Here is a 14,557-nt window from a genome sequence, read left to right as displayed (position 1 = left end):
TCCTGTAACAATTTTACTGCCCTTTAAAATCATTTGGAAACCATGACAATTACCTGAAAGAAAACATCATGTTAGGAATATGCTGCATATTCCATTACAAGACAACTTCAGTATAAATACTTTATCAGTATAAGAAAACAAAGCATTTTAAACACTTTATTCCTGAAGGATCATCTCATGGTAAGTCTCAAGTTATTTCGACTGAGTCGTAGAGCAACATTTTTTTTTAACACTGACATCTCAAAACCACAGCAGCGTGAGCTTCAGATACCAGCATCTGATAAACCTTAAGTAGGCCCAATGTTTCAGAAAGTGTGCATTGTATGTCTGGACGTAAGTCAAATTCAAGTGTGTTCCCCATCTTCGTTTGTAGATCTCCCTAGCAAAAGTACAGATTTAGTTTGAAGATGATGTAAAAATTAAGTAGTTCCTCATGGCACAGTCCATACCATCATTTGTCAAGCCAGTCAACTTTATAGGTAAAGTGTTCATTTCTTAGCTTGACCTTCAAGCAAGTCTTTAGCTTCGTTGATTTTGGCTGCAACATAAGGAGATCCACCTGGCCAAAGGGAAAACGTGAAAGTCATTTTGCAAAAGTCTTGTGCTGTGCTTTTGACACATGACTTCTGATAGTTAAGAAACATATTTTAGAAACATATAAAAGAATTAAACGCGAGTTTTAAGAGTCGGGGAGAAGCTACTGCTTATGGATACGCATATGTTTTGTGTATACATTCAGTTACAGCATCTCTCATTACCTTAAAAAAATCAAAATCTCGGCAAGGCAGTTTACACAAGTCAGTAAACAGCTATTTATTTTTATTTTATAAAAATTATATAGTTAAAACCAGTCATTCAAAATCCTGGCCCCCATCTGCTGATCAGAACAGACTCCTGAGGGAGACAGACCAATGGTCAGACTATAAGACAGCTTCAGTTTTGGAAGAAGAGGAACCTAGATAGACAAATTCTTCCTTAAAACTCCTTTTACTCAAATCTTTTTTTTGCAAACCTGAGAGATTAATCTCCCTTGCCCTAGGGTGTGTGCAGATATTTTAATCTTCACTCTGTGGCTAGGTTCAGAATTAAAAATAGAATACTTAATGCACCTTTATATTATTTTCCCATTACTTTCTAGGACTTCACATCTCTAAGCTACCTTTCTCAAAACATCTAAATTAGCTAAAATCACAAAAGATATGTGATAAAATTCTAGCATGACAGAAGCAATGAACAAAGCAGCAAAAGGTGCAGCAGAAAAAAAATATAAAGAGCAACCAAGTTATGAACTGCACCATGGCCGTAAAAAATAGTATAATGACCTTATATCACTATGCAGATCTACTTTCCCTAAAGCTGAAATGCAGGAATTTTTTTTTTTTTTAAACAACTCCCTTTGGGTGTTTGGAACAGGAACAGCGGCTCTCCAACTAAGCACCTCAAGTACTCAATTGCAGGCACAAAGACCTGGGAAAATGGTAGTGAGCTCCTTGGGTACCTAAAAGAGGCTCTGTCAACAGCTTTAACCCTATGGGGATCTGAGAGTCTTCTGCCTGTATCTTTGCTCGTGTGTGTATGAGTCAACCACCATAGCCAATATTGCTGGCAAAGGAGCCACAGCTGTGGCAGAGTCATCTATGCGACAAATGATGACATATTTATTGTGCTGTAAGCTGATTCTCTCAATGGGAGTTATAGGCATGCATATTTAAGTCCAAGTGGGTGGATGACTGGACAAATCTTAGACCAAGACTCACTCATGCCATGCACTTAATTATGTTCACCTTTGTAACCAACGGTTCCATTCTGCTAATGGTGGAACGTTCCTTCAGTGTTCCTTCTTCTGCCAGAAGAAGGCTCCCGCATTAAAGGAATGCAGATTTTATATCCAACCAAATTGTAAAGTACTATGCAAACTGTAAGTGCTATATGAATTAACAGCAGTAGTAGTAACATCTGGTGTTCTACCTTGTTGAAATAAATATGTGAATAGGTGACTGAAGGTATCCTAAGTATTTGCTTGTAGCTGCCAAGTCAAGCTCCAGCCCTTCACGGGATGTGTATGTGAACCAGGATCTTTTAAGTCCGACTAATTTCAATCACACAATGCCTACCAGTTAGCAATACACGTTGTTCTATTGGCCTTTGACTAATCTTAAGAAGTGCCAAAGTGTTTACAGGGCAACATTCGCCCTAAAAGAAAAAAATCCAGATATTGATGAAATGTTCTTCCAAGACAGTGTTTGAAAGATAGATAAAATGGTTGGTCACCGTGCATCTGTATAGGAACAAGGGCTGACTGTTCATTGCTTTTACTACATATATCAGCAACCTGTGATAATGTGGAGTATGTCACCTTGTTGAGACATTTGGAGGTAGAAGTAGGGATTAAGGGATGTACTTTGGATTGGGTTAAATCATTAGGACCCACATATCTGCTAGACAGTCTCTCCAGTTATGCTCCATTGCAACAGCTTCACTCATCTGAGCAAAGTCTTCTGAAGGTGCCACCCTGCAAATGGGTAGGAATGGCAACTGTCCCTTCACATGCATTCTCTGTGGTGGCTCCCACTTGTGTTCCCATGTCTCTGTTATTTCACCAAATGTGCAAAACAGAAATGCTCAGGAGGGGATTTTTTATAAAAGGATTAGAACCACAGTATAGTGGCACAGCTTATGAGAGTACTTCAACAGGGGATAGTAGTTTATTGCAATGTTTATTATATGTATTGCCTCCTTTTGTCCTACAATGTCCCCAACCTTTGTAACCCACTTTCTTCATTATGGTATGCCATGTCTCAGACAGGTTTTGTTGCCTTAGACACTTTTGGTTTGCAGTGTTTTTCAGTTCTGTCATCCCAGTCCTTCTGAACAGTTTATTGGAGGTCTTTGCTGCCTGACTGAATTGCTTGTCATCTTTTATAATCCATATTAAGTCTCAATGAGAAAGACAGGCTATAAAGGAAGATAATAAAATAAAATTTTGCTGGGGTACACAGATAGTACAGTCCTCTAATAGGACATGCTAGATCAGCAAGGAAAACAGTATCAACCTGTTTATGGCAAACAAAACCCATTTCTTCTGTTTTCATTTACCTTTATCAGGGTGATTCAAAAGCATGATTCGTCTGTGAGCTTCTCTGATTTTTCCTTTATTAGCTGTAGGACTAGCAGTTTAAAAATGAGAGAGAGTGACTACATTAGGTCAATGTTATTTTCAAAAGGCTTCAAACTCTAGCTTCTATCAGGGCGTGGCTTTTTAAAAAAAATTTCCCTCCCACTTTTTTCCATTTGCTCCAACTCTGCACTCTCAGCATGGCTACTGACAGAATTTTTGCAACCCACAAGCAAAAAGTGTTTGTGAGCTACACAATATTACGGAAATTCCAGAAGCAGAGGCAAAAAGAATCCTGCTTGATTATTCTACAAGAAAATGGACAGAAATATGAATTTGCATTCTCCCTTTATGGTATAGTATATGGGGGAGGCAACCTGCGACATGTGTGACCATTTTGCCTGGCTCCTAAGAACCTCCCAAGCAAAAAGGCACTGGCAGCGCTGCTGAGGCCAGTAGAGTGGGAGAAAGCAACATCCTCACGCAGTCACTGCATCTCAGTCCTGCGCAACCATTTGCCAAATCCAAGGCGAATTCCTGAGATGCTGGCAGTGCCAACTGGGCTTGGCTTGCTCCAAGCATGTCTCACCAAAAGCAACCGTCATCCTTCTTCAACCCCATTTTTTTTTTTTGCTGGAACACCATCTTCATAGGTAGACGTTGCATTTTTCTCCAGTGTCTGGATCCAAAACAGCCACCTAACCTTAGTATAAGACTCGGCCAAAGAGAGAATCCCTCACCACCACCTACACTTCTCCCCACTCTACAGCTTTGCTTTGCAGCTCTGTTGAAGGCAGGATTTGAAGTTTCAGCTCGAGAGATCTGAAGGTTTATAACACACCCTGATCCTCGTGCAAACAGGAATCTCAAGGACCTCCATCGTCAACAGCATTGCCATCAGGGCTGGCTGCTGTGAAATGGCCTGACAGTCCACTTGCTTCAAGAGACTGAACGGTGCAGAAACAAAAACAAAACTTCTACACAGAAAATATTCACCGTTCTCTGCAGCGATGTGGACTGAGACACACACCCCTCTCTGCAGTTATAGCAGCCTTCAAGGTAATGTCCCCGGCATGGGAACGTCCCAGAGTCGGTCACTGGCTGCTGTGGGGATTCTGTCTCTTCAGAAAAGGGCTCCCGAGTTTAACTCACAGAGTTAGTTCCTTGGCAAAAATTAATTTTTTTACCTTACTCCTAATATTAAAGCAGCTTCCCGCTTGGTCATTTTGGTTTCGAATCCTCCTCTGTAATAGCCGCTGAATGCCTGAAATAAGATACACTGTTATAGACTGTAGATTTTTTTTTAAAAAAGTAGCACATGATGTTACCACCGATAACTTTATATATAAAAAATAATGTTTTTCAGGAGAAAGCCAAAAATCTCCCACCGGAGCATCCTTGGCAACCCAATCCAACAATGCAGCTCCTTTAAATCTCTAGGGGTAACCTTTAAAGAGACTCTGAACTGGAAGATACATCTTGCATCGGTTAAATCCTCAGCATCAAGGATTGTGGGGTCAATCATACATTTCTTTTATACAAAGGGGGGTCGACTGATAGATCCAGCACTGAAATTATTTAAGAGCAAGGTAGTCCCTCACCTCCTATATGGAGCTGAAGTGTGGGGTTGGAAGGAAGATGTTCTAACCAGCCTTGAGGTAATCCAAAACCAGTTCTTTAGACGGATTTTGGCTTTATCCAAAGGCGCTCCTGCCGCCCTGATGAGGGCTGAAATGCATTCTAAGGGACTCCCCTCCCTTAGAATGCGGGTACACCTTGCAGTTTTAAAATACTGGAAAAGGATCAAATTTTCCAGTTCTGACTCCTTAAGTTGCCAATCAGTAAATTACTTACTATTCAAAGACCCCACACACCCTGGCTTTCTATCCACCATTTGCCAAAGGTATACCATCCCAGATGACCTGTTAGGGGTCTCAGCCAACAACCTCCCACTTAAGGAGTGGATCTATAAGTCAGATGCAGTGATGGATCGGCTATCAATATCAAAATCTAAGGCAGCTCCTTGGTATAAACTAATCACATTTGACCATTTAAGCTCTCCCTACCTAGCCAGTATTTCTCATTACAACCTCAGAGTGTCTTTCACTGCTCTGCGCTTCCAGATGATGCAGACAGCTCTTTTGGCAGGGCGTTAATTCTCACACCCCTATGGAACATCGCACCTGCATTTGTGGATTACCTACAGTGGAGAACCTTTCCCACTACCTACTTTATTATCCATTATATAGTGTACCCAGAGCTAAATTTTTGGCCAGAATCCTATCAGAGACAAACACATACTCTGAAATTGAGAAGATTGTGTTTTTGTTATCTGACACTGATAATCATGTGTCCTATAGAGTCTCTCAGTTTGCACTCGCAGCCAAAAAGATAAGATCTAAGGTGGTACTGAATGAGGCTGTTTCGTGACCCCTGGGATAGTTTGGCATACTGTATTGTTTTAATTAATTTTAGTAACCTATATTAACTGTGATAAGGGACTTAATTGTTTATTAGTCAACGTTTGGTGAATTGTGATGGCCTATGGCTATAGACAATAAACTCTTTTTGACTTTGATAACTTTGTATTCCTGTGATGGTGCCAACACACATGAAACAGACCACTGAATTCTACAAAGCAGGGTAAAGAATGTTGGATGATCCTAGATTTCCTGCCTCTCCATTCCTAATGCCTTCTCCCTTCTCTGTTATTATTATATCCAATCTGTTTTTCTCATTTGGTGACCCAAAGTATTTCAAGTGCTGCAAAAACTGTGCTCCCAAACACACGTCTCTGTTTATAAATGTGTCTCATTTGCAGTATTTCTAAAGTGGCCGGTTCCCCGATGACCTTAAAAGCAGCACAACTGAGCCACCTAAAAAGGGTTCCACATGCCTGGGAAATCCTCCCCCCTCAATAGGAGAGATGACTGCACATGTGCCCTGATAGCGTAAGGGAAAGGCACGTGTTAAATGTCTACTCTGCCTGGTGGCTGAATGGAAGGAAATCAGCGCAGGTACTCGAAGGTTCATCTGTGCCTCTTCTGAGACAGGCGATTTTTTTATTTATGGAATTTATATACCTGACCTTTCTCCTGACACAATCAAGACTTGAGGCAGGTAACAACAATAAATACAATTCAGATATAATCATTAAAATACAATACTGAAACAGCTAATTAAAACAAGTGAGCCACAGCCTTCAAGCTGCTCCACAAGCTTTTTCAAATAGCCCCATCTTGCATCCTTGTTGGAAGGTTCTAAGCATAGGTGCCTGCCTCCTTCCTTCTGGGAGGCTGTTCCACAGCAGTGGAGAAGCAACAGAAATGCCTGGGTCCAGGCCGTACCAGATCTTTGAGAATGAGGGGACTGCTCAGAGACCTGCTCCCAAAGAAAGCAATGGCTGCACAGGTTCATATTGAGATAAATAGTTCTTCAAGTATGAAGGATTTTACAGTAAGTGCCAGCACTTTACATTGGAGCTGGAAATAAATAGGCAACCAGTAAAGAAACTTCAGGACCAGTGTAACCTGATCCCAACAAGCAGCCCCCAATAACATTTTCTACCAGGTAAAGTTTCTTAGTCTTCAAGGGTAGCCCCACACACAGTCTGTACAGTAATCTAGCATGAAGTTACCATATGGATCAGCATGGCTGCAGAAGCAAGGGAAGCTGCAGAATCAGGTGTCTGCAGTAGCAGGGGCAGCTTCCTAATGAAGTGCAGCTGGGAAACAGCATTTTTGCTTAATTGGCTACTGTATGTTTCTCTTCTTCTAACAGGAGACCCAGACTGAATAGGACTCCAAAACTTTTAACCAAGCCCTTCAATAAAAACTGCACTCGATCGATAATGGGGAGAATTATCCCATACATCCTACTAATCAGCACCACCTCTATCTGCATTTAGTTGCCTGACCACTGCAGTGTACATTATTTGGCTGTTGCTCCTCACTTCTGCCTGCCTACTGATGCAAGTAGGTTTTCTGACAACAAAAAATTGGGATTTGTCAAAAACACAAAATTCAGCCATTCTTGCTTGGTGAGCTGCTTAGGTCCCTGTCAGACAATGCTACAGTGGCAAACAAGAGTTAACATTGCTGGAAGACAAAACTAAGCAAAAGATGGAACTCACAGATTTTGGCAAAGACTGGAGAGCTTGCTTCACTTGTGGCTCCATTTGCTTCATTGCTTGCAAGGCATAACGACCTTCAAGAAAGATTAGAATTCCAGTACTGAACAGCATGACCCATGTGTTCTGTCTGTGCAAGTGACCTTGCACCTGCACTGCTTGCCCAGGAGGGACTGGATGACACTCACTGCCTCCAAGGAGGCTTTCTACTACTGTGATAGGCCAGCGACATGTGATTTCTCCCCACACCCAGCCATTCGATTGCCTAGTCTTCCCCTTTAATTCTTTCAAGAAATCTTCAATAAAAGTATCTTACGTGTAATATGTGTGAGCAACAATGACAAATCAAATATAGCTGCTCTTCAGCTACCTAATTTTGTTCTCTTGGGAAAAAAAATCATAAACAGCCTAGCAGATTTCAGGAGCAATTTAAGATCTTATCATTATCATTTAGCAGTGGATTAGAGTTTAGCAAGCATGAAGTTTTCTCAAATGGCTCAGGACTCTAAGCCAGTTTATGAAAAGGCTCAGAATTCAAAAAGTTTGATATTTAGGCTAAACATAGTTTTATTTACTTAAAACAGTTCAACCCAAACTTTCGCCTTATAATAAGGACCCACATTTTTGTATTTTACGTCTTTTATTCCCAAATAATGTGAATGAGTTCACAATGAAACATGGAAGGGCTGTGGCTGAGTGATAAAGCATCTGCTTGACATGTAGAAGGTCCCAGGTTCAATTCCTGGCATCTCTAGTAAAAAGGAAAGGTGGCATGGTATAGCCTGATCTCATCAGATTTTGGAAGCTAAGCAGGGTTGGCCGTGGTCAGAACTTGGATGAGAAACCTCCAGGGAAGATTGGGGTTGCTCTACAGAGGAAGGCAATGGCAAACCCCCTCTGAACGTCTCTTGCTTTGAAAACCCTAAGTCAGTTGCGACTTGACGGCATGTATGTACTGGCAAAAAGTGACAGATGATGGGAAAGGCTTTCATCTGGGGCCCTGGAGAGTCCCTGCCAGTCAGAGTAGCCAATACTGACCTTGATGGACCCACAGTTTGATTCAGAAGCCTGCTGCTTCATGTGCGTTGTAGCATGGTAGCCAACAGGTTGAAGCACAAGAATGTGAAAAGTGAGGGGGAAAATGGGCAGAAATCTCAGAGGAGTGGCAGTCTGTTATGACAAAATGAAAGTCTTGCCACACCTTAAAGAATACCATATTTATTACGGCATAAACTTTTATGAAATATGGCACACTTCATCTGGTGCTACAAAAGATGGGGTTGGATCCATTCAGCGTACCAGATGGTGAAAACAGGAACAGGGATCGACCCTTTGTCCACTAAAAAGGCTATGCTGGCGATCACAGGATCTGCATGGAAAAAAGCCATGCAGGCAGGGGCTGCGGTGAGGAAGGGGCGAATGCATAAGGTGGTTTTAAAAAGCTGGCTGAACCCAATCCACTGTTGTGATAATAAATTAGCGCCGTAAGATTCTTCTTTTTTAAAATGAGAAACACACCACTTAGGATAGATTTCTGCTCATGATACTCCTCCAATGTGGCCTGTGGAGACTAACACACCTTGCCCAATGCTGTACTATAATATTATCAATTTACAGTGCAGCACTATTTGAGCAGCCTGGAATAAAGCATGCAATCCCAACACAAACCTGCGTATCCAGCAGCAGCTATTGTCAGACCGACGGCTATCATAGTACTTGCCTAAAAAACAGGACGGGGAAGCAATACTGTAAAAGTGATACAGCAGTAATCTCAGTGCATTAAGTATACTTACTATTGGGATTCAAATGGTGTGAGAGAGAAAAGAAAAACATTCTAAAGCTGCCATAAAATGGATGGGATAAAGGTTGCTTACACACTGACAGAGAGCCTTAATCGTCAGCTTTCAAGCACTTCTTGCATTAGAACTGTAAAAGGAATAACCACTTACAGTCAAGTCCTTTGGGAGAAAGGCAGGCTAGAAGTAAGGTCAGGAATAACTTTTCGGAACAGGCAAGAAATTGTGGGTGCATTTTCTGAAATATGAAAAAGCTTCTTTTTTCTCCAGTTTATAAGGGCACGAAGCGTGTGTGCTTGTTTGAAATTTCGTCCTCTCTTCTAGCTGACTGATGTGTTCTGTTTAATTCAAAAGCTTGCATATCAGTCCATGTCTTTACACTTCAAATAAGGGGGGAAACCACAGTGTTCTTGAATGGGCAAGAAACAAAAGAGTTTGTTCTTAGGAATTCCATCTAATCTACCTCACAGGGTTGTTGCGAGGTTAAAATAGAGGAGAATGATGAAAGCTTCTCTGGGTGCCCACTGGGAAGAAAAGCAGGGTATAAATGAAGTTAATAAATAAACTTCCCTTCCTCTCTCTCAAACAGCTCTCTGTATCAGTTGACACAATACTGGACTTTGGAAGATCTGTGTTCATCCTCAGCCATAGATTAACTTACAGTGAAATCCTAAAGAGAGTTACTCCATTGGGCTTAGATTGGAATAATTCTGCTTAGGATTTTACTGTAAGTGGCCTTGGGCAAACTGATGCCAGAGCTACAAGTTTACCCATCCCCTTAAAATCAGATTTGATTTTACTGTCTGTTTCCAAATACAGTGAATTGTTTTTGCTTGTGGATTAATATTTAGATGGAATGCTTTTGGAGCCTTAACGTAATTCAGTTGTGCTGGAGGCAAGTTCTAAGCCAAATCCTATTATATAAAAGGCAAGTCATGTTCCTGACAACTCACCTCCTATCCTAGTGCACCTCCAGAGGGCGTTACCGTACAGGAAAGCCCAGGCGAGGCAGCCTGTCCCTCCAGAGAATGCTGCGCCACTGCAGGAAGCCAAGGCTGGGACTGGGAGGGGAGCAGGTGGCAATGCCTGCCCCCTGCCTTCACCGAGCTGGGATCAGGAGCAGAGCAGGCAGCAATGCCCACCCCTTGCCTTCACTCAGCTGGGATCAGGGTGCAGAGGAGGCAATGTCTGCCCCCCTTCACCTGTCCGGGATCAGGTGTGGAGGAGATAATGCCCGTCTCCTCCTTCACCCACCTGTGATCAGGCATGGAGCAGGCGGCAATGCCCATACCCCTTCACCTGGCTGGGATCAGGCGCAGAGAAGCAGGCAAAGTCTCCCCATTCACCCAGCCGGGATCAGGGACGGAGCAAGCAGCAATGCCCGCACCCCTTCACCCGCCCGGGATCAGGTATAGAGCAGGTGGCAATGCCTCCCTGTTCACGTGGGCCAGGATCAGGCACAGAGCAGGCAGCAATGCCCGCACCTCTTCACCCGCCCGGGATCAGGGAACAGCCAGCAATGCCCACCTCCCCTTCACTCAGCTGGTATCAGGTGCAGAGGAGGTGGCAATGCCCGCCCTCCCCTTTCTGGAGCCCATTGTATTTTTCCCCACAACGGGGTTTGTTGCTAGTAACATAAATTCCCGGTCCCCGGTCCCTGAGAGGCTCGCCTGGCCTCAACCAGACCCAGGGCCTTTTGGGGCCTGGCACCAGCTTGGTGGAACTCTCTGTCTGATGAAACCAGGGCCCGGCAGGATTTATTATCCCTCCGCCAGGCCTGTAAGACAGAGATGTTCCGCCAGGCATATGGCGGAGGCTAGGCTGGGCCCCCACTGGCCGTACTTGACTTGACTTGAAAAGATCACCACCCTATATATATCTATAGATATGGATATATGGACCATGTCTGAAATGAAGTAACTCTTCCATCGCCATCTGAGAAGTTTTTATTGTATGTAATGTTTTAAATTTTACTGTAATGTTTCATCTGTGTTTTTATGTAAATTAAAATGTTGTGCTCTGCCCTGAGCCTGCTTGGCGGGGAGGGCGAACTAAAAATCTAATAAATAAATAAATAAATAAATAAATAAATAAATAAATAAATAAATAAAATTTTGCTAGTGTCTAGCCTGAGGTCACCCACTGAGTGTCTGGCTCGAGCAGGTACTTGAACCCAAATCTTCCTAGTCCAACACCTGCACTTAACTTCCAGTCAAATGCATCCACCAGTTGCATAGTTAGAGAGTATTTAACAGTATTATGCTGTTAAATATTCCATAAATCCAAGAATGCCACTGTGCAGGTAACTTACTTCTCATATTGTACAATGATGCCATTTGTTAGAAAGGGCAGGAGGGAGGGAGACTTGATCCCTGCTTCTGTATCAAGCTGGGGAAACCTAGCAGCACGGCAGAACTTTTCCTATTGACATTTCCAAACTGGAACATAAGTAGACAGTCCGCTTAAGGTCACTTTTAATATAACTTCAAGTGTCTATGTCATTCTTTCACACTAACCCTTAACTAATTTGTTTTTCTAATTAGCATGTATCAAACCTGTCGAGCGTGATATTTTTGTTGTTGTTCTAATAAATTATAGACCAAATCTTCTTTTTGACTGATTATGGAATTACGTGACCTTGAAAAAGTGCCTAAGTTGCATAAAGCATGACTATCCTTTGTTGTTTATCCCAGCATCTTTCTCAGAGAGACACTAATGAACCTGGAATTCCATTTAGTTAACTTGACTCTGTCAGTGTTTAAAGCACTTCTTCACAAGTTATATGGTTATAATCCCCCAGCAGCCTTGCAACGTAGGCCAGAATTATTAACCCAAACATCTCAAACGAAGAGTTGAGGCTGAGAGGGCATCGCCTCACCAACGTCACCAAGAGGGAGTAGCAGAAGTGTAGAGCAGATCACAGAGAATTCCTGTAATCACCACACTAACTCCAGCTCAAAATAGGGTTTCCAATTTCCAGGTGAAGCCAGGAGATCTCCCAAAATTACAAGTGACCTCAAGACAACAGGTACCAGTTCCTCTGAAGAAAATGGCTGCTTTGGAGGGAGGACTCTATGTCGGGTTGCCATTCTTTTGACTGGGGGCAGAGGATGTCCTGCCCCCAGCCCCTGTTGCAGCTCAGCTGGGTGGTGGGAAGAAATGCCTGGCAAAATGGCAGTGTGTGTACATAACTGGCATCCCTGGTGCAATGATATTGCATCTGGTGCAACCCAGAAGTGACATCATCACACTGAGTGACAGCTTAGCATTTACCCAAAACTAAAGCATCACCTTTGGTGTGATGATGTCACTTCCGGGTCATGCTGGGAAACAACATCATTGCGACAAGGATGTTAATCGCCACCCCCGCTGCAATCCAGAAGTTCCTTTCCTACCATTGCTTGCCAGTTGCTAGGCCATGCCTGGCAATCCTAGCTCAGAAACACACATTTGTTTTCCATGTGCAGTCTTTAAATACGATGCTGAAAGAAAAAGGATTTATCTACGAGAATTTACATGGGTCCACAGTCTTGTTTATATGGGACCATTACATTTCAAAAGGAGCTGTGTGTGCAAGAGTAATGTGCCAACACAACATCCACTTGGGCTATGGATCGCTGTCATGTCAACATCTGCACATGACTGCTCTAGGCAAGTCACAGTCCAGTACTATGCAAAGCACTGACCATATGCCAAATTGTATAGGAAATCCTTCTGTCTCACCTGCATCACTACTTTAAACTTCCCCCTCGCTTCCCAGACAGTTTATCCTCTTCCCCTCCTCCAACATGCTCAAGACCACCATCTAGCACAGCCTCACTACCCTATAATTTTTTTTTAATAAAATGGAAAGCTGCTCCCCAACCCCCAACCCCCTTTCAATTAAAGATTTGCCTTGCGTAAGAGGCCAACTGTATCCAAGTTCAGGAATGTAAATTGAAAAGCACAATGGCTGCACTTGATCTGGATTAATGCTACTTCAGATTAAAGTTCAATGCACTGCACGCTCCCTACCTCCCAAATGCTTCCCAAGGATGAACAGCATGCACAATAGAGTTGTTGAGAAAAATGCTCTTAGCTCTTCTTTACCCAGTTACTCCCTGAAATCCAACAATCCTTTAATTTTCCCGGAATTTTGAGTCGGTTTCTAAACAATCCCTTTTGGATCAAAAAGAAATGTGGAGAGAGGAGGGGTAGGAAGGAAGGTTCTGCAATATCTCAGATTATCACTCTGCAGATGTTCAGAGGCAGGCAATGCCCTCCCAAGCCTTCCTATCGTCCTACCAGAGCATCACCCTGGGGTGTGAAACATAAAACAAGTGCAAGGGCTGACGTTACAAAAGGGTGCCTTGATTTCTCTTTGCAGAGCAATGAAAGAGAAATCATGCTCTTAAAGAAGAGTAAGAGGAATCCGTGGCTATTTCTGAAAACTACATTTCAGAAAAAGACCTCCTCCCCTTAATAACAACCCTGGTGCATGTACAGTCGTTTAAATAACAAAGAGCAGCTCCCAATTCTAGGCTGGGAAATTCCTGGAGATTTGAGAGTAGAGCCTGGCGAAGGTGAGGTTTGGGGAGAGGGGACCTCAGCGGGGTCTGATGCCATAGAATCCCCCCCCCCTCCAAAGCAGCCATTTTCTTCACGGGAATGGATTCCAGTGGCCTGGACTCTTGGAGAGCAGCTGTAATTCCGGGAGATCTCCAGCCACCTCCTGGAGGTTGGAAACCCTAACTGTACGGCGGCTTCTTTAGGGGCAGGAATTGGGAAGTGGGTAGGAAAGTGGCTTTCCCCGCCTGCCGCGGGGGAGTGCGCTGGTCGCCCCTCCAACACTCACCATGGCGCCGCTCGCCCCCGCCGAGGGGAGACCACGCCGGCTCGCTCCCGCGCCCTTTCCCTGTCCTCTTCTCTGCTCCTGCCGTAAAGCAAAGAAAGGCCTGGCGCCGCGCGTGTCGTAAAACAGCAACAGCCTCTCGCTTCATCTTCCCTCCGTCCCTCTCCTCCCCCGCCCCTCCCCGCTAGCGGCCGTGAAGGCGGGAATCGGAGGCTGGGGCGCGTGCGCGATGCGCTTCAGGCGCTCAGTGTTTGTTTTGCGGGGGTTGTTTTTGCCTTAGCCGTGAGGAAATTTTGTGAGGCGCTTGAAGGCTGGGAGGGGTATACCTCTCTGTAGTTAGTTTTGCCTGACTGAGACCTCTGTCTAAACTTCCCAGTACACATTACCCTCCAAGTACAATGCATTTATTTTTATGTAGGCTGCCGTGTTGGTCTACGGTAGAATAGTAGGATTTGGGTCCAATGGCACCGTAGAGACCAACAAGATTTTCAGGGTATGAGCTCTTGAGAGGCAGAGCTTCAGATGATTTGAGTCCATGGCACCCTGGAGACCAACAAGATTTTCAGGGTATGAGCTCTTGAGAGGCAGAGCTTCAGATGATTTGAGTCCATGGCACCCTAGAGACCAACAAGATTTTCAGGGTATGAGCTCCTGAGAGGCAGAGCTTCATGGCACCCTAGAGACCA

The 14,557-nt window shown here is 43.7% G+C and overlaps 1 protein-coding gene and 1 non-coding gene across 2 annotated transcripts; one reads left to right on the top strand and one right to left on the bottom strand.

Annotated features, from left to right (window-relative positions):
• On the bottom strand, nt 1-13,971 carry DNAJC19 (DnaJ heat shock protein family (Hsp40) member C19). The gene is made up of 6 exons (XM_054984169.1): nt 13,875-13,971; nt 8,913-8,964; nt 7,248-7,321; nt 4,303-4,379; nt 3,097-3,167; nt 1-559 (listed from the first exon to the last, which is right to left on the bottom strand). The coding sequence occupies exons 1-6, from the start codon at nt 13,875-13,877 to the stop codon at nt 489-491; spliced, it is 348 nt and encodes a 115-aa protein (XP_054840144.1). The 5' UTR covers nt 13,878-13,971; the 3' UTR covers nt 1-488.
• TRNAV-GAC (transfer RNA valine (anticodon GAC)) lies at nt 7,927-7,998 on the top strand. The gene has a single exon. It is a non-coding gene; the product is annotated as a tRNA-Val (tRNA).
• Nucleotides 13,972-14,557: the final 586 nt, after the last annotated feature.

Source organism: Eublepharis macularius, chromosome 6, assembly GCF_028583425.1.
Source record: "Eublepharis macularius isolate TG4126 chromosome 6, MPM_Emac_v1.0, whole genome shotgun sequence".
Taxonomy (NCBI): Eukaryota; Metazoa; Chordata; class Lepidosauria; order Squamata; family Eublepharidae; genus Eublepharis; species Eublepharis macularius.
This window is presented reverse-complemented; position numbering and strand designations above follow the sequence as displayed.

Excerpts from the sequence above, each read along its gene's own strand:
- DNAJC19 (XM_054984169.1), bottom strand. Across the intron at positions 3,168-4,302 it reads GCTTTAATATTAGGAGTAAG|TCCTACAGCTAATAAAGGAA; the intron begins GTAAAAAAATTA and ends TTAAACTGCTAG. Across the intron at positions 560-3,096 it reads TTTGAATCACCCTGATAAAG|GTGGATCTCCTTATGTTGCA; the intron begins GTAAATGAAAAC and ends CCCTTTGGCCAG.